Source organism: Scleropages formosus, chromosome 3 (genome assembly GCF_900964775.1).
Source record: "Scleropages formosus chromosome 3, fSclFor1.1, whole genome shotgun sequence".
NCBI lineage: Eukaryota > Metazoa > Chordata > Actinopteri > Osteoglossiformes > Osteoglossidae > Scleropages > Scleropages formosus.
The window spans coordinates 32,257,231-32,277,703 of record NC_041808.1 but is presented as its reverse complement, the minus strand read 5'-3'; the positions used below and the strand labels follow the sequence as shown (position 1 = coordinate 32,277,703).

The 20,473-nt window shown below is 47.4% G+C and overlaps 1 protein-coding gene across 3 annotated transcripts in view; it reads left to right on the top strand.

Moving 5' to 3' along the window:
• The window catches only part of LOC108940734 (ras-related protein Rab-26-like), a 128,095-nt gene that overhangs the window by 89,515 nt on the left and 18,107 nt on the right, over positions 1 to 20,473 (top strand). For all 3 annotated transcript variants that reach the window (XM_029250668.1, XM_018763101.2, XM_018763093.2), the window contains exon 5: positions 6,956 to 7,008. In XM_029250668.1, the coding sequence (XP_029106501.1) occupies positions 6,956 to 7,008 (53 nt within the window). The remainder of the gene's footprint in view (positions 1 to 6,955; positions 7,009 to 20,473) is intronic.

Sequence of the window (20,473 nt, the reverse complement as noted above, 5' to 3'; positions counted from 1 at the left end):
CTGCCTGGTTGCAGTGTAATTACATCTAGTCATATTCCCTGTCCCTGCTCCACTTGTTGGGGGGATGGTCTCATTAAACTCGAGGGAAGCTGTCGGGATCGGCCTAGGTGACCGAGCCGTCCAGAGATTCAACCTTCTGTGCCCACTGCTCTTCCACTTTGGGGCCACCCATCAGACAGTTAGTCTTCCAAAGGTTCTCAGAGATGCTATTTATAGCACTATTCCAGGGCTTCCACACATCCACCTTCGTCTCCAGGCGACAACGGCTCCAAAGTAGTGTGACAAAGGAAGGTTCCACTCTACTGCATAACAAGGGTCCTCACCAAAAAATTCAGACCATTTTCCATTTTGTATAAAAGGCAGTTAGTGTCTTACTGTAATTTTACTGTACTGACTGGTGCTTCTGAACTCGCTGAATACTGTAGCACAGTTTTGTTTCTATGTACATGTCTTCATTTGACCTCTGTGTTCCCAGACCTTCAGAGATTCTGACTGTCTGCTTCAGGTCCACAGAAACTCAGTGTATAAAAACAGGTGAAGTTAAACTTTCAAATGTGTCAAACATAGAAAGTGGACCATCTGATCATAAGGGGAAAATTAAAGCCAACATATTTTTAGCTATTTTTGTTACATAAGTCAGCCAAGACTACAGGCAGCATATATTAACAGGAAAAGTCTCTGGTGGGTGTTACAAGTGCTTTAAAAAGCCTGCACTCAGGAAGTCAAACTGTAGGGGTGGGTTTAATGGGAGAAATCCAGAGTGGTAAATAGAAATGCAATTGTTCAGTTTCCAGGAGAATCAGATGATTTTGTAAGAGAGGCCACAGTTCCTGCATCAGTGTTGAAGTTTAAGTCTGTATCCATGTCAGCAGCCTCTCTGGTCCTGCCAGTTCTCTGATTATTTAGTATTGCTGAATGCTGACCACTGTCCTACTGATAGGGAACCCTGAAGAACCTTCAGCAAGCAACTGCCATCATGTATGGGGGAAGGAACTGTGGGGAAAGAACAGACTTTGAGTGGGTGGGCTCGTGGCAGGGAGGCATGGCACTGGGGGCCGTATCAGCGCAAACTGAAACTTAGCCTAGCAGGCTACTCCTAGGGGCCCACAATGCAAAGCGTCTTGAACCAGGGAGTTTACATTTCCCTGCCTACATTTAAATGAAGGGCGGCACGGTGGCACGGTGGCGCAGTGGGTTGGACCGGGTCCTGCTCTCCGGTGGGTCTGGGGTTTAAGTCCCGCTTGGGGTGCCTTGCGACGGACTGGCGTCCCGTCCTGGGTGTGTCCCCTCCCCCTCCAGCTTTCTGCCCTGTGTTGCCGGGTTAGGCTCCAGCTCCCCGCGACCCTGTATGGGACAAGCGGTTTAGACGGGGTGTGCGTGCGCGCGCGCATTTAAATGGGCAAAGGATGCTGTTGCAGTCCAGAGTAACAGCACAGACAGGTTCAGCCGTTGGCTCTCTGTCAAACCCCTTGTGTCCAGCCCTGTATGAAAGAGGTTTGGCTGTCAGCTCAAGAGAGGAAGCTGAACCTACTGGGTCACTTTCACTCTTTTCTATTAAGCTGCTTATAGCTTGTATTAGAATTTGTAGCAGATAAACACTACGGAAACCTGTCGGAAGAGCTGATTGGATGTCGGTATATGCTGTGTCAGCTGTCCAACTTTAAAGCTGTCTTTCTCCTGTAGTCGCAGACACGCTGCCTTTCCGAGGGCAGGTCCGTGTGACCTGCGGTGTGCAACGAATACAGTGTAAAAAAGCTGCGTCAGTTCTTTTAACTCTGACCTGTCAGTCACACTTCTGGTAGACAGGTTATCACTGCACCTCACTGATAGATATTTGACACCTTCCTTCTTATTCCCACTAGCCTCCCTGATCTTGTTCTCCAGGGATGACTTAATGTTCACTGTCCCTGCTTGCTCCGAGTGTAGTCCTCAATAAGCAGAAATGCAGTTTTTCCAAGAAACTATCCCAAAAGGAGTCAGCATCGAACAGTCATCCAAACAAAGGTTCAGCGAGGATGCTGGGATATCTGTCATGGCTGGCCCAGTACCTAACGGTTGTCCGCTGTTGGGGTGCATTTGCGCACTGCAAATGTGACCAAGCGCAGAGCTGCTGCCACTTCCATTCATCGTCCTCATGGTGCCTGCTTTCTGCCAGGGCTGCTGTGTCTCACTGCATTGACAGTGCACGTGCTGTACAGTATAACAGCGCCAACAGATGAAACCAGACTGGCTTGTTACTGGCTAGTAAGGAACGGAAACCTCACATTCTGCACACACGTGTGTGTCTTTCTGTGTCTATGTCTGTAAATGAGCCTCAACAAACTAGAAGAGGTGGAAAAGCAGACTGCCTGGGAGGGAATTGCTCATTAAAGTCAGTAAGTCTCTGAGTGAGGCGGCCATACTGCGTTTGATTGAATTTCAAGCTGACTGATCACTGCAACCAGCCTGTGTGCAGGAAAACTGCATCATCAGCTGGAATTTAATACCTGCTCTGCATATGTAACAATGAATTGGGTGCACTCTGTGGATTGTCAGCCTGGGAATGTCTCATACAACAAATTTTTCTACCATTATTACACTTTGCAGAGTGGGAGCAACAGCTTCTTCGGGTTTAATATAGCGCCCAACATTGGGCATTTCCATATCCCTGACTTTTTTTTTCTCACAGCGGTCCCATTTTTAATTGAAACTGCTTTTTTAGTTTTTTTTCCACATCAAACAGGAAGCAGAGGAATGCTCCGTAACTGAGTTTTAATTTCCCCTGGGCGTCTTGTCTCCGTGGATATCAATGAAGGGGTGATGCTGAGAAGACCGGCCTAGATTCAGAAATCACTTAAAGAACACGCGGTATTGTGAGTGATACAACAGGAGGAGTTAGACTGTGCAGTAATCGCTACACTAGCGCTCGCCATGTCAGTCTTTGCCCATCCCTGTGCTCTTTCAGCTCTTCTTTCTCAGGCACATTGTGGTTTCTGCTAAAAGTTTCCAGATACCACACTGAGATAACATCCCAGTCTTTGCAGAACAAAAAGTCTTCCCAATGACCTGCAAAACCATCTTGACTTCTCTTTTCTGGACGAAGAGCACACACACACACACATTTTCAGAACCGCTTGTCCCTTACGGGGTCACAGGGAACCGGAGCCTACCCGGCAACACAGGGCGTAAGGCCAGAGGGGGAAGGGGACACACCCAGGACGGGACGCCAGTCCGTCGCAAGGCACCCCAAGCGGGACTTGAACCCCAGACCCACCGGAGAGCAGGACTGCAGGCCAACCCACTGCGCCACCGCACCCCACTGCCTCGGACGAAGAGCACTTTAGGTTTAATCTTTCTGAATTTAAGCTTATTAGTCTTAGTGATGTTATTAAGCTTAGTGATCTTTGAACTTGTTGGCCATGGAAATGTTACCTTGTGATCTTCCAGCTCAAAGTTGAGGAGATAGTCATTGCAGTGTGTTGTTCACCACACAAGTCACTTGTGTAGGAATGTTTCTGGCTTTGGCCCTGACAGCAGGAGGTTAAAAGGTTCTCATCTTTGACCTGTACCTTACCCATACACACACACACACACACTTACACACATTCATCAGCAAATCACGTACAAGGCAGCCTTGTAACAAAAGAAAGGGAACTGAGCTTTGCAAAGGAAGATGGGTGGGCTGTGTAGCCTCCTTGACAACACTGACATGAGAGGTGCAGCAATAGCCTGGCCCATGATACTGCCAACCTAGCGCTCCAAGGAGACAGCCTGGCAGCCGGAGGAGTGTTAAATTAGGACTGTCTAACAAGCTGTGCTGTTTTGGGCCTCATTGAATTATCAGCCTTCCCACTGCTGGGGAGTGAGAGATGGGCATGTGAGATTGCTTAGAGTTGGGGGTGACTGTTCCAGCGCTTTCCATTTGAATCAATTAATCTTTTTGTAGGCCTGTGTGTTAGCTCTCCACAGACAGATCACCTTTTCCAGATCTGCAAGGTAAAACTCAACCATCCACCTTAAGCTGACACAACAGTGTCATATTAACAGGAATCTTCAGGTCTTAATTGTAAACAGCTACACTGTGTGAGCTACACATGGCAAACACGAGTCTGACTTAGGGTCTCTAAGTATTCTAATAGTACTCTATCCAAGGAGCCCACATGTTGGATATTAGCCTGAAAGGAGGGAAACTGGGTATTTTGACATTTAGGTGAATTATTCTTTGAGTGTCTTGAATAGGTGGTCACCAGTGACCTCCTACAAAGTCTTTTTTGGAGACTTGCAAGCAGTGAGTTGTTTTCTAGGGTTTCAGGAAAGAAGTGAGCCGTGATGCACAGATAAGGTGCACGTAGTCCTAGCTCACCCTTTTCTCTCTCTCTCATCTGTCCATCACCCGTTTTCCGCTCACTCTATTGCCTTTTCTCTTTTCTTCTGTTCTGCTGACATCCCCCTACTTTCTTCCTCTCCCTTTCCTCTGCTGTACAGCACTGTTACCGTCTCAGACCCAGTGACAGGACTCTGGGAGCCTTTTGTTGCCCAGCTTTTGTCTGAGCACCATTCGTTCGCCTAAGTGCTGTAATTACTCTGCCTCCCAATTATCCTGTCAACAAGCGCCAGCATGCCAGGGTTCGAGAAAGGTCCGCATGGCCCGGCAATGTCCACTTTACCCATTATACTTGTCGATGAGGTTTGGGACAACTACAAGTGCCTGCATGACCCTACTGAGGTGTTTTTAAACTGCTCTAGGAAAAATATCTATTCAAGGAAGATGGTGCATATGGAATGGTGATTTTTTTTTTTTTTTCCCTTTTCTCTCTCTCTCCCCCCCCCCCCTTGACAGATCAGTCTGTCAATGGAGTTTTACTAGATAACACACACACACACATTTTCAGAACCGCTTGTCCCAGACGGGGTCACTGGGAACCGGAGCCTACCCGGCAACACAGGGCGTAAGGCCGGAGGGGGAAGGGGACACACCCAGGACGGGACGCCAGTCCGCCGCAAGGCACCCCAAGCAGGACTCGAACCCCAGACCCATTGGAGAGCAGGACTGTGGTCCAACCCACTGCGCCACCGCACCCCCACTAGATAAGACATCCTATGAAACTGTATTTCCACACAAAGTTTAACAGGAAGCTGTATAAAGTTTTAGTCTATTTTAGGTCCCCATGACTTTCACTGGACGGTTATCTGCCTGCAGTAAGCATCTGATGAAGAAACAAGTGTGGTTTTAAAGCACTCTTAGGTCTGTGTTTTTTTTTTTTTTTTTTCCCCTTGTTGGATGATCTTGTACTCACCAATAGATACCTAAGTCGATAGAGAGCCACAAAGCATAGCCACATACCTCCTGCTTCTGTCTTATGTTACTTCTGCTTCTTGCTTACTTGTCAGTAGTTTGGGAATTCACAGCAGGAGAGAGAAATGAGTTTTTCAAGTTTTCTGAATAACCCACATTATTTTGCAGCCCTCATTCAGGGCTCTAATCACAAACATACTTTGTCCAGTCCAGTGTAGTCCAGTCTGGCTCAGTTCATTTAAAACTGAAAGATCCAAAGGGCAGGCCTTAAATTCATAGCCAGCTAAAAACTGGGGATTGCTAAACTAATCCTCTTGCTGGTTGACCTTGGTGAAGTTCTATGTTGTAACAACCCGTGTTACTGTTTTAGGTAGGAAACCTGTTAAATGTAGATAGTTGCATTTTGGGGGAAAATGTGGAATGTAAGTGTGCCACTTCTGGGGAAAATGATGGGGTGACCGTGTGTGCCAGTGTGTTCGGAGAAAAGCCTGGGGGTGCTAAGCAGGCCGGGAAGGCTGATTGGAGGCACAGGTTCTAGAGGAAATGCCGTCCTTGGACCGAGAGGATTATTTCCCTGTGTGCCGGCGCTCAGTTAAACGTTCAAGATGAACGCTGCCTGTGCGTCCTTTTTCGCCCCATCCAAACCCACGGTGCTGTGCGCTACTATGTGCTTCTTTAAATGTCTTCCTTTATGATCCTTTTTTGAATAAAAGCTTAGCGGTGTCCTACCAAGTAAAACTATTTTCTGAATAGTACCTTATTTCCAGTGTTGGCTATTGCAGTCCAAAGTCTTGATTTAATTTTATCGTAATGTACAATATGTGATAATATTATGTGATGTTAAATTTTGACAAAGCTTTTGATTCAGTGGAACGTTCTTGTGGCTTTAACTGCCGGTGGCATGGTTTCATACTGCAAGAGATTGATCTGGTGCCTCTACGAGTAATGCAGCCATGGAGTATGGACCTGCGACTGTTTCTGTAGATTGATGGGCTGTTACTGTGCAACTCCATGTTGCTAGGTGCTGTAGTTCTTTAAAGGCGTGCTGTTCCAGAACTGCTTGGTCAGCCTCTGAATCTTTCTTGATTGCATTTTTAAAGGCTTCAAAGACCCTTTCCTTTCCTGCTGCTCACTTCTTCTTGGCTTGTTTGTTCAGCCATAGCCCCCAGTCCAGGTGGCAGCTCATTCCACTGGCTTTCTGTTCTCACCCTCCCCTCCCCTCCCCTCAGCCCTCCATCTTTCAGGCCTTTGGAGCGCCAAGCAGAAAATTGTCATGCTCTTCTGGGCTATGTACTGTTTCATTAGGCAGTGACGGGTTACCACGATCTCCTGACCTCTTAACCGGACTGTAGTTGAGCGGGGCTGGAATGTAGCAAGTGTTATCTGGCCAGTTTTTTTCCTTTTCCCTTCTCTCACTGAAAGCAAATGATCCTTAAATCCATATCGCCGCAAGGAGTGTTGTAAGTTAGTGGTAACAAGGAAAGAAGCTCAACCCATTTAGTGAGTAATATGTGAGCTGGGTTGAAGACCACCTTTGTGACTGCGGGTGGGAAGTAAACGGTGACCTCAGCTGTCTGTACCCTCTCCATGCTTACATTGCAAGGGCAGAATGGCTTCATGACGTCCTTTCATGAAGAATAATCCTCATGATTCACCACCTCTCTTTTTCCCTGCCCCCAGCTCTCTTGCTGCTGTATGACGTCACTAACAAGACCTCATTTGACAACATACAGGTAAGGTGTTAACTTTTCAAAAATGTCTTTTTCCTTCAGACCAAGGATGACTCAGCGATAGTGGGATGGGCTGTGTGAATCTTTTTTGGTTAATTATGGTCTAAAATGATGTAAAACTGACTCGTTCTCTCTGAGGGAAGAGAGCTGACTGCTGTCCAAGTTGGGGTGAAAACAGACTTCATTGGTATTGCTCAGTAAAGCATAACACTGTCTGAAAGTCCTGCCTAAACCATTTATTATATAGACATAAACATACTTTGTCTAGGTAGTATTCATTTAAGTTTTGTCACTGCTTATTATAGTGAATAAGTGATACTGGATTTGTTCCCAGCCCTACCTGAGACAAAACAGTGACTTTCTTCTGGACAGATAGTACCAGCAAAGCGCTCATTTGAGGTTGAAACTGGAAGCCATCTGTCTCTGCTGTCAGGCAGCACTCTGTGGTTCAGGAGCCCCTTCCGAAGGCATGTTTATGATGAGCTGGCCTGTTCCTCGATTGACACTAATGTTTGGATTTTAGTTGCAAGCCACCAACGCAGGTCCAGGAGAGTGGAATAACCTTACTGCAGCTGTGCAGTAATTAATGCCCCTGACTATCTGAACCTGGCCTAAGGGAAAGGGGACACACAGGCCAGGTGTGCCAGGCTGCACTGCCATGTTCCGTACAAGCCTTTTCCAGCAGTAGAAACATTGACTTTCTACAGTAAATCAGTACAGATAGACTCGGAACTAATGACATGAGCTGAATTAATTAGGTGCTGTTACCAAACTACAGGTATGCACCGTTTAACGACGCGGATACATTCTGTGAAACCAGTCGCAGTGCGACTTCGTCATTGAGCGAACACCATAGAATGTGCTTAGACAAACATGGGTTTAACGCCGCTTAGTGACATTTCGATTAACGACTGACCCCATATACGACGGTAATCCCATAAGATTATAACGGAGCTGAAAAATTCTAATTGACTAGCGATATCATAGCGCAACATGTTACGTGTTCGTGGTGGTGCTCCTGGTGTAAACGGTTCACTGTAAAACAGTATGCTGTGTTACGCTGGAAGCAGGGTCATAAATCTTGTTTACCGCGTCTCTTGACTGCATCGAGTCTATACCATCTAGGTTTGTATAAGAACACTTTGCACGACGACAAAATCGCCTAATAACACATTAATCAGAACGTATCCCCGTCGTTAAGTGATGCATGTCTTTTTATGGGACCACTGTCGTATATGCGCTCCGTCACTGCCTGAAACGTCGTAAAGCGGTGCATACCTATATTAACAAATCATATTGTATTGTCTATAGTGCTCATTTTTATTTATTTACTCATTGATTGATGCATGATGGAAGTAAAGCTAAAATCACCTTGGTACTGAGATACCTGTTACCTTTTTTAAATCAAATGATTAATTACAGTCCACACTCATGCACAAGAGTCCTTGTTGCCGATTTTGCCACAAAAGATTTGGAGCACCTGCACGTGAAGGTACGGAAACACATGTGGCCCTGATGTGTCTTTATTGTAGTGACGGTCATGGGAGATGTTGGTGCCTAGTTGTATGGTTCCCAGAGGCAGCAAAGTTGGTGGTGAAACTCAAGTCGGCATAATTAGATTGTGAAAATGAACGAACGAACAAACGAATGAATGAATGAATGAACATAAATGGCATTGTAGTATGTATTTGTCATATTCCCATGAACTACAACAAAGAAAGTGTGTTAATTTATTATAAGGAGAATTACAGGGAGGTAATGCGATCGCCCGAGGGGTGACAGAGGAAGACTAGAAAGAAGGAGGAGCAGAGAGAAACAGAAGAAGGCTACAGAGTAACACGCACGTTGTGCTGGGCTAGCAGGGGGCAGTCACACAGACTCAGCATGGCCTTGTGCTGCATGCACTGTGTTCTTCTGCTCAACGCAACTGATTTCTCCCTCAACCGGATTTATTCAGCCATTCAAGGAGTGCCAGTCCGTAACACTCGGCTTTTCATCTGACAGCTAGCAGACATTAATCAGAACATTTTAGTCCTTCTCTTCACAGTGTAGTTTTGTTTCCAGCTGCTTTATTGCCGCTATGTAGGATGACGCTGTGGAAGTGGAAGTTCCACTGTGAACAATAGTCAACCATAATAGAATGAAAGTAATGATCCCTGAAAACTCCAAAGCAATCAATTCCAAACTGAGTGAGAAAGAATAAGTATAATTATTGTTAATACATGTGGTAGTCATAATGGTCAAAATGTTCAGTCACAATAATTGAAAATAACAGTAATGGTGATGATAATGTCAGAAACAATGGACTGAAAACGTCAGAACTTCAAAGTAGAGCCGTAATTGCGTTTGTACGAAGTGCATTATAGTAATTATTATGTTTCTTTTGCAAATTAGTTTTTTCAGCATTTTTTTCATAATATTGTTATCTGTTTTAAAAGCTTTTCTATTAAGTCAAGGAATCATTTAGTGGGGAACCCTGTTTAACACTTGTTCATCAAGTACAAGCAAGTAATGAATACCGGTGTAACCTAGCTCCGCATGCACGCATTGCTTACTGAATGTTAGTGCACCTGAAGTCTGTTTGAAACTAGATTTTAGTCCCATTGAGTGATCAGTGTCTCCACGGGCACCATACTGCATAAACACAAAGTGCAATGGGCCATAAAAATGTACTCCTTTAAGGAAATTGAAATTTAATGAGCAAAAGAGGTTGATGCTGCACACTAGCTTGCATTGCAGATGTGATTATCACATGGACTATACTGAAGCGCAGACAGCAGAACTGTTACCCTGTTGCACCTAGAAAGGGTGCCAAACAGCCAAAAACAGAAACATCTGTTAAAAACCACTGAAGAGGATAGCTAGCATTTTCAGAGCATGCAAACCATGTAGGTGATGAAGGTTATAAATGATTACAATGCAGGAACTTAAACAGAAGCATTCCTGGAAGATCATTTTACTGCAGGTTACCGTGAGGAATCTGTACGGTTAGACTGTTACCAGTTAAATGTTAACACAGGTGCTGGTGCTGTGACACCACAGCGTCGAAAGGGAGCTGGAACACACTGTTCATCACAGGTTTTATTTTGAATCAAACCTGCTAATGGTAGTGGCATTACACCTGGGGACACTGGCTGTCTCGTGGAACTTGCAGAAGAAAGACACAGTGCCCCCGTGTTTGTGTCATGCTCGCTCAGAGGAAGGAGGGACTCAAGCACAGAGTAATGAGTGAGAGAGGTTTAATAGATCCAAATCGGTATCCAAAAGGCGGGTCGTGGGACAGGCGAGGGTCAGGCGATCGGCAGACGGGGTACAAAGGGCGAAGGCAAAGATCGTGGTCGGAAAATACAAGCGGCAGTCAGTCACGAGCAGAGTTCACTGGTACACATCGGTCGGGAAACGGAGGCAAAACTAGGTTCCGCACCCCTGCCTGCACGTCATCTCCTTTTAAGCAGCTTCCATCAGGAATCTGCAGGTGTTGCCAATGCGGTGGATGCGCAGGGCGTGACAGTACCCCCCCCCCCCCCCCGACGGGAAGTCCCGGACGCCCTGAGCCTAAAAGGCGGGCACCCCCGGGGGCGAGGAGCCAGACGATCCGGGTGATCCCTGTGGAAGAGAGTGATTAGCTCCGAATCAAGAATATCAGGGGCAGGCACCCATGACCGTTCTTCCGGCCCATACCCCTCCCAGTCCACCAGATACTGCAGCCGGCTCCTCCGTCTGCGAGAGTCCAACAGGGCCCGGACCCTGTACGTGTTGTTGTCATCCAAAGGCAGCGGAGGGGTTGGTGCGACGTCTCTTGTGGGCTGGTGAAGAGATACTCCCACTGGCTTTAGCAGGGAGACATGGAACGTGGCATGTACTTTGAGGTCCGGCAGCAGCTGGAGACGGTAGGTGACCAGGGTGACCCGGCGTAGGACCTTGAAAGGGCCGATGTATCGGGGCCCGAGTTTTTTCGAGGGGTTTTTCAGGCGGAAATCCTTCATTGAAAGCCATACCCGTTGGCCAGGAACGAAGGTGAGGGTGCAGCGGTGGCGGTCTGCTTGTTGTTTGTGTCTTTGTGCGCTGCGGAGGAGGTGGTCCCGGACCGTTCTCCACACGCGGGCACTCTCTTGATGCCAGGCCTCCACCGCCGGGAGCGGACTCCCTGGGGTTCCTCTGGGGAAGAGAACGGGTTGGTAACCTAGGAGACATTGAAATGGGGAGACCCCGGTGGAGGTATGCTGGGCGGAGTTATGGGCATACTCGGCCCATGCCAGGTACCGGGACCATTGGTGTGGCTGTGTGAAACAATAGGCTCGGCGGTATCGCGCTACGTCCTGATGCAGACGCTCAACCTGGCCATTGGCCTGTGGGTGATACCCCGAGGTGAGGCTTACCGTTACTCCCATTCTGTTCCAGAAGGCCTTCCATACCCTGGAGGTGAACTGGGGGCCTCTGTCCGAAATGTCTTCTGGGAGCCCGTACAACTTGAACACCTGTTCGAACAGGATCTCTGCGACCTCCAAAGCGGTCAGTAATTTTGGAAGGGGAACCAGTCGACAGGTCTTGGAAAAGCGGTCCACAACGGAGAGAATCACTGTTTTGCCCGCGGAGATGGGTAGGTCCACCAGGAAATCCAGAGTCACATGTGTCCAGGGTCGGGTCGGTGACGGGAGAGGCTCCAGGAGGCCAGCGGGTTTCTCGGACGGGGTACAGGTCTGGGCGCAGATGGTGCATGCCTGCACGAAGTCCTGAACGTCATCAGACAGGGAAGGCCACCAGAGCCGCCCCTGCAATAGAGAAAGGGTACGCCGGACACCTGGGTGTCCCGCCTCAGGGCTCTCATGAGCCCAGGTCAACACAGCCGCTCGGTTGGTACTGGGGACATAGACCCGTCCTGCCGGTTTGCGTGGTGGTTCTGGTTCCTGGGTCGGAGTGTCTTGGATCTCTTGCAGCAGTCGCCAGTGGATCGGTCCCACCACACACCCCTGGGGTAGTATCCCCTCCGGGTTAGGGGGTACCGGATCGGGATCGTGCAGCCGGGAGAGGGCATCTGCTTTCGCGTTCTTGGTGCCTGGGCGATAGGAGACAGTGAAATGGAATCTAGTAAAAAATAAAGCCCATCGGGCCTGACGGGAGTTCAACCTCTTAGCGGTTTCAAGGTACTCTAGGTTCCTGTGATCAGTAAGCACCAGAAATGGGTGAACCGCTCCCTCTAACCAGTGACGCCACTCTTCTAGCGCGAGTTTAATCGCAAGGAGTTCTCGATTTCCGATGTCATAATTACACTCCGCCGGCGTCATCATCTTGGAGAAGGCACAGGGGTACAGCTTCGGCTGGTCTCCCTGCCTTTGAGACAGGACTGCCCCAACCCCGACAGATGATGTGTCCACCTCAACCACGAAGGGCAAGGACGGGTCAGGCTGCCTCAGTATCGGTGCAGAGGAAAACTGGGCCTTCAAGTCTTGGTAGGCCCTCTCGGTCGCCACCCCCCAGGGGAGTCTTTGTTCCTTACAAGAAGTCAGTGTGGTAAGGGGGACCGCTATGGTGCTGAAATTTCTGATGAACCGGCAATAGAAGTTAGCAAACCCGAGAAAGCGTTGGAGAGCCCTTACCATGGTGGGTTGTGGCCAGGACGTCACCGCACTGTCCTTCCGGGGGTCCATGGATACTCCGTCGCGGCTTAAGATGTACCCCAAGAACATGATCTCTTGTCGATAGAACTCGCACTTCTCTCCCTTGACGAAGAGCCGATGCTGCATCAGCCGCCGGAGGACCGCCCGTACCTGCTGGACTTGTTGTTCTCGGGTTCGGGAAAAGATCAGGATGTCGTTGAGATACACGAGGACGAATCGGTTGATGTAGTCCCCCAACACATGGTTCAGGAATGCCTGGAAGACTGAGGGGACATTTACCAGACCAAAAGGCATGACCCGGTATTCATAATGACCCTGCGTGGTAGAGAATGCCGTTTTCCACTCGTCCCCCTTCCTGATCTGGATCAGGTTATACACACTCCGGAGATCCAACTTGGAGAACCAGGTCGAGCCATGAATGCCCTCCAAGGCAGAGGTGATCAGCGGCAAGGGATGGGGCTACTTGACCGTGATCACGTTCAATCCTCGATAGTCGAGGCACGGCCTCAAACCCCTATCCTTCTTGCTGAATGAAAAAAAACCCTGCTGCTGCTGGGGAAGTGGAGGGTCGGATCAGACCGGACGTAAGGGCCTCCTTGATGTACTCCTGCATGGCTTGTTGTTCTGGCAACGACAGGGGATAGACCCGGCCCCGAGACGGCGAGGTACCTGGGAGGAGGTCGATCGCGCACTTCCAGGATCGATGCGGGGGCAGTTCAGCAGCGCAAGCCTTGATGAACACCTCCTGAAGATCTTCGTATTTGGGGGGTATCTCTGGCGGGGGTAGGCCTTCTACCCCTTCCACGGAGGTGGCTCGACATGGGATTGAGAGGCAAGAGGAGTGACAGGCGTCTCCCCATGTCACCAGGTCGTTGGTGCTCCAGCAGAAGACCGGGTCGTGGCGGATCAACCAGGGATAGCCTAGGATAATCGGGGTGTCTGGAGCCCGGATCAAAAGAAAGGTTAGGGTCTCCCAATGACAGGCCCCTGTCTCAAGCCGGAGAGGGATGGTCCGGGTGTCCACGACTCCGGATCCCAATGGTTACCCGTCTAGCGCTTTCATGCTTAACGTGACCTCGCACGTCTTCGAAGTAACCTAATGGGCCCTGGCAAAGCCCCAATCCATGAAAATGCCTGCGGCCCTGGAGTCTACCAGGGCACTGGTCTGCACCCGCCTTCCTCCCCAAGCAATACACACTGGTAATCTCAATTGACCCCGAGGTTCCCCCGGACTCACCTTTGGGTTCTTGGTGGACCTCTGGGAGGGTCAGACGGGACAGGCGGCCCGGAGGTGTTCTGGGGACCCGCAGTAGAGGCAGGGATTCCCCATCAGTCTCCTCCTGCATTCCTCCTGTACCAGGCGGCTGTGTCCCACCTGCATGGGTTCGGGTTTTGCCTCCGACCGGTGCGCTGTGCGGCTGGTTTGGCCTTCCAAGGTTCGTCGAGACCGGCCTAAGTTGTCAATGGAAATAGCGGTCTCGACGAACCGGTCGAAGTCCTCCTCCTCTCTGCTCGCGGAACTCGGCGTAGGGGGATCGTCTGCGTGTTCGCCACCCCGCGGCAGCCCATGCCCGGGCCAGACCGGTAAGCAGAGACATAATGAAAGCGGTCTTGGCAGCGTCCGTTCGGTACATGTGGGGAGAACATTCAAAGACCAGCTCACACTGCATTAGGAAATCTTGACAATGCTCAGGTGACCCGTCATACCGTTCCGGCGCAGCGATATGCGGGGCCGGGCCAGATTTCCCCGGTGGTGGGGTCGGAGCGGGCTCGGCCGGGGTCGCGGTGGCCGTCCCGGTGGAGGGCTGGATAATCCCTCCGGCTTGAAGAGCCTGAATCAGCCGCTCCACCGTCCCCTCCAGGCGTCTCAGCGACTGGTCGTGCGTTCCTAAGAGTGCTCCTTGGGCCGCGAGCGCGGTGCGCATCTGGGCAATCTCTGCTGAGTCCTGTTTTGAGGAGGAACCTTCTGTCATGCTCGCTCAGAGGAAGGAGGGACTCAAGCGCAGAGTAATGAGTGAGAGAGGTTTAATAGATCCAAATCGGTATTCAAAAGGCGGGTCATGGGACAGGCGAGGGTCAGGCGATCGGCAGACGGGGTACAAAGGGCGAAGGCAAAGATCGTGGTCGGAAAATACAAGTGGCAGTCAGTCACGGGCAGAGTTCACTGGTACACATCGGTCGGGAAACAAAGAGGCAAAACTAGGTTCCGCACCCCTGCTTGCATGTCGTTTCCTTTTAAGCAGCTTTCATTAGGAATCTGCAGGTGTCGCCAATGCGGTGGGTGTGCAGGGCGTGACAGTTTGGGAGATATTACACAGTAGAACTCATATTGTCAAAGAAATATCCGTTGTTTGATGCACACATGCAGCAAAGGTATGACTGAACCCAAAAAGCTGTTTTCTCATGCAGGGTTTTATGTTTTCAAATACCGATGCATACTTTAACAGTGCAAACAGGGTTTTTGGCCAATAAAGTTTTCTGGGTTTGGATTTTCGTATACATTTCAGGCAGAGAGGAGAGGAAAAGCGAGAAGAGTGGAGGAAAGGACACTTTGAATGAAAGAGGCCGGTGTCTGTCTGTCTGCGTGTCCCTAGGGGGCATGTGGGAACTACAGGGGCACCTTTCGCATGCAGCAGCAATGCCCACTGGCAGAGTCTGAAGCTTTTTCTGAACAAACACTTAATGAGTGTTAATTAATGCTAATGGGGATGAACGGAGCAGCGTCAACAAAGGTAACGAGCAGAACAAGTACCGAAACTCAGTCTGTCCCCTCCCTGCATCTCAAAGCCCCCTGTTCAGCTCACTGTTGGCAGATGGCTGTCCCTCTGGCTGTGCCAGCAATCCACAGGAGTTCTGGTCTAACAGATCGAACTGAGTGTAAGAAAGAACTGCCCGGATGGAAGTATTTGGAAGGAAAAAACATGAAAAAATATGCTTGTATTGCATATTATGTATAATCATTATATGGCATTAATGGTTTGCTTTAATAAAATGACAATCCTCAAGTTGTAATCTCAGCTCTTATGAAATGCATATGAGAAATGGGCTCTTGCTAAGTGTGACTGACAGCTGGTCATATGCTCAGTTAGCGCACTACATTTTATTAAAAAATGCCTCTTTGTTGAGGCACACAGAGGAGAGATGTTAGTGCTGGATTCAGGGCTTCAATGACCTGAGACTATTAATAAATATTGACTCCCATTTTGTTTTAATTTACCGTTCTGTGCTCCTCCCTGTTAGACATGTCATCCTCTGTGAAAGTACTCACGGTGCATTGAAAAGACCTGCATTTAAGACCTGGGTCTTAAAGCTGTGGTTTTCTTCATAGAAGCATGGTCCGTGCTCTTCGGTAAATGTCCCTGCATCACACTGTATCATTCTGTGTAAGAGGAGCACTTCTAGCTCATAATTTCACCACACAGTTTCGGCCTCGTTCTCACCTGAGTTAAAATGCCCTCGTAAATAAAGTTATTTAAAAATTCAGATTGTTTTCCCTTGGCCGTTTCTGTGATATCGGACTATTTTTTATTTTGCTGGCTGGATTCTGAGCAATGGTGTAAGCAAAAGAGGCACCATTAATCTGTGAAAGTTTTGTCACAGACACCCCAAACAGATTATATATTGTTCCAGCACTTCACCAACAGCCATTTAATTCTGTTATCAGAGAGCCACCATGAAAAATAGGGAGCATAAGACTCCACACAGTAACAGCCTTTAATCTAACGGCATGATTTATGTTGCTTTGCAGACACCTTTATCCGTAGAGACTTGCAATATTTTGGTTTTTGGCCGTACATACGGCTGTGTATTTACCAAACCGGTTTGACTCTTCCTTCACTGTACAGTGGTTTTCTTCTTGGGATCTGAATGTACAATTTTTGTCCCGGTCGAGTTCTTCAACCTCTTTTTTGCTCGCCGGGAGTCACTCCCCACCTCCTGCCTTGACTTGTGTTCCCACTGTGGTCACCGAGGGTGAATCGCAGCCCTTCAGCACACCGACAGAACCCACCGCCTTGAATTTTGTTCACATAAAGTGCCTTAACAAAACAAGTAAGAATCAGATTCAGAAGCATCAGAGCTCAGTCTAAAGCTGTTGCCAGTGTCAACAGTGCCAACTGAGGCCCGCTGTTCACTTCCATTCGGCAGTTTATGGAGCCCCCAAGAACATATTGTATTGAAAGCCCCATCTGGCGCTCAACACTCACTTTTATGCTACCGTAGCCCTGCGTTTCTGCAGACTCCAGAAGCAAATCTTTTGTCGGCGTCAAAAAATGTCAAGACTTCTGTACACAAACATCCAATGTTAAATTTGTCCGTGTGAAGAAATCTAAGTATAGTACCGAAACGGTCTCTGAAATGTTCTTGGTGTTCTGCTGCCACGTTATTTTTGCTTTCTATTTGAAGTGGTATTATGTACAGAGGTGTGAGTTTTTCATCATGTCTCTTCACACTTTCTACTCTGAAATGTAATAGTAGCTGCACGTTTTATACCAGAAAGATTTTTTTTGCCGAAACGTTTTATTTGGTCGGCCCTGTTTTTTGTCATGGGCACTTTGTCGGAACCCGTCGTTGGCCAACACCGATATGGTCTTTTCAGAAGTCATGACTCTGCCACGCTGATGTCTTTGAATAATTACTTTGCTTCACAAAAATCACACAAAAGCCATTATGCAAGTGATTTCAAGAGAAATTCACTAATGATCCAGTATATCCTACCATGTTGTTGCTTGTATTATAGTGCTGTGACAGAAATGATTTATGACTTTATATCTGTAGATCAGTCCTTTTTTCATAAACTTGTCATGTAGTTTAGTTTACAGTATTCTTGGGCCTGTCCTGGGAATCACAGGGTGTAAAGTGTGTGCCTTTACCAGCCAAAATGACAGCAGACTGGCAGACAGTAGATTAGACTGTAATCTTAAAATTCATGGTGAAATATGGAATGACTAATATAATCACTACACGGCATGCATTTCTGTTGCGAGGCTAATGTTTACGTTTTACAACGAAGAAACAGAGAAAATAAAAATTAAGTGAGAAGAATTTGCTGTCTTACTTATAGTTGGAAGTAAATATGGGAAAAACTGAATTGTAATTCAAGCTTCAGAGAAAGTCACTGGTAGTTCAGCACTCAGAACTCCATGTCCAGATAGTAGCGTGAAAGCTGCGGTCTAGACAAACGCACAACTCTTCAGACAGCAAGATAGACCCACCTCTCACCAGGTCTGTTTGTTATTGCGGTGGCACCGGCTTTTTGTGCCGTCCCCTAAGGCATCCAAGCCATTTCGTTTCTCTGAGTCAAGCGCTTATGAAAGCAGACCTCTCACTGGCATGAATCGAGGAGGAAACTTGCGCACCTTTATCTTTCCGAGTTCCAAACAGGTCATCGTACTGGAGCGCAGTGTGAAGGCTCAATAGCGGAGTCATTTGTGTATTGTGTACTGTTGGCTTGGGGGGGGTTCTTCCACTGAGAAAACCAAACCCTTCTGGGAGGCCCTTCCTCATTAGCCCAGTCCGAGACTGTCGCTACACAGCACTGTACTTCATTGACACAATGGCCTCTCCTGGTAATTTCACTTGCCTGCTCTTGTTCTTTCCTTCTCACTTCTTCGCTTCCTCTTTCAGAAAATCTGTTTCGTAGTATTGCCATCTTCCATTCTCTACATGTTTGTCCTCGGCTGTGTTCAAAAAAAAAAATCATGAACCGTGTGCTCTTTCCTCCATTGTCTCCCCAGGAGTCAGGCTCTCTCAAAACACATTTCATCCTTGAGGGTTACTGCGTCTTAGAATATCCACAATATAATAGGATCTGTTGACAAGGCTGTCTGAAGCGCTGCCAACAGCAAAGCTCCTCTGTTTTACGTGTAAATCAGTCCAAGGAACAGAGAGAATAAGAGCTTACAGGGATCTTTTGCAAATGTCACCACCTTGCTTGCATGACTTAAATTTTATTTGTAGATAGTAAGGGATAGGGTTCAACATGCTTTCTGTGCTATCGTAGTTGGGTTATACAGTCAAAATGGTTGCACATCTATACCTTCTACAAAATCGGTTTCTGAAATATTTCAGTTTCAGATTTATGTTAAGATCTATGTCAATATTAATACCTTTACAAAATCATGGTACAGATACCATGCAGTTTTTTTTTTTTTTTTATGAAGAACTCCTATGAACTCGATCCATTCACTTTTTGAAGGACTATACTTAGGTTCTTGAGAAGCAGCACCATTTTCTTTGCATCTCCTTCTCTCTCTGCCAGCCTGCTCTTCTGAACACACCTTGTTTGCAGCCTGCTGCACAGTCACGTGTCAGTGGTACTTTCCTCCTGGAGGATGCAGAAGGTGTACGCCAGAGTGCTGCACAAGGCAAGACTGGCTCTGTTTTTTGCCTCATTAGTCTGTTTTGCTGGTTTTTTGTTTCTTCCTCACCTTATCTACCCCTGCTAGCTGCTTTATTTTTTCCCGATAAAGAGGAAGAACCACACATATTGGAAAAACTGAAATTGCATCACATTATAACACATCATAGGTACCTACTGGGATATTGAAACTGGAGGGGAGCTAAAGCATAGAACTAATGTAGAATGAAGCACCATATTCGCATCATAAGAGCAGCAGCATGACACCCCTATCCGTAATGCTTGCTATTCATGGTAGCAATATACCCTTTTCCATTTTAGGAAGGATGTGCTCTTTTCTGGTCATATTTTGCCATACCTCATTCATACATATTCCTTTTTATCCCACTGTGGTCTCTGTTTTCTAGCATTTACCCTGTCTCTGCATGGTTGACTGATATTAATTCTAATAAAATTGTTGTGTATATACAGTATATTCATTCACTGTGTGGTACACATCATAGCATGGGCAAGTACTTTTCATCAACCTGTTTGTTATTGTATGAGAAGCTTATTTTTTACATACCTATCAATTAAATTACTAAGTATCAGATTGTGGGGGATGTGGTGGCACACCAGGTTTGGCTGGGTCCTGCTCTCTGGTGGGCCTGGGGTTCGAGTCCCACTTGTGGTGCCCTGTGACAGACTGGCGTCCCCTCCCCCTCCAGCCTTGCGCCCTGTGTTGCCGGGTTAGGCTCCGGTTCACTGCGACCCCACTTTGGAGAAGTGGTTTTAGTTAGTGTGTGTGAGTATCATATTGTAGGGTCCGCTTCTCTCAGGCTCCGCTTACGAGCTCAGTTAAGAACCGAACTGTAACTACTTGGATCGCTTTAATTTGCATATTTGAGAGGATATATGTCTGTCTTGATTATTGGGAAAAAGGGTTTGTGGAGATTGTTTTTGTGTGGTTGCACTATTATTACATGTACTTTAATGGAGTATTTTACTGATTTGGAGTGTTATTGCTAACAGAAGTGGGAAGGTCCCAGATTTATCCTCACTGGCTGTATTCTCTACAGAGTGGTTTCAATTTTTTTCCCCATATCTGAGATGTGTTTTAAGTGTCTCAAGTTGATGGAGCACATGTAGACAACATGGCATTATTATAGAGTAATTAATGAAGGAAAACTGTGGTGTTCTATTATGATAGCTGATTTTAATTGTTGCAGTAATTCTGACACTTAGTGATATTTTACCATAAATGGGTGTTAGTTTTGGGACTCAGGATCATAGTCATTTGCATTTATTCATTTCGCTAGCACTTTTCTCCAAAGCAACTTAAAACTTACACAGCTGGGTAGTTTTAGGATAAATACCTTACCTAAGGGTACTGGAGGTGATGATGGGGTTCAAACCTGTGACTTTTGGACCTAAAGACAGCATCTCTAACCACACCGCTACCAGCTGCTCCTTGATCACACAGTGTTTCATAATTTTTACCATTGTGACCAAA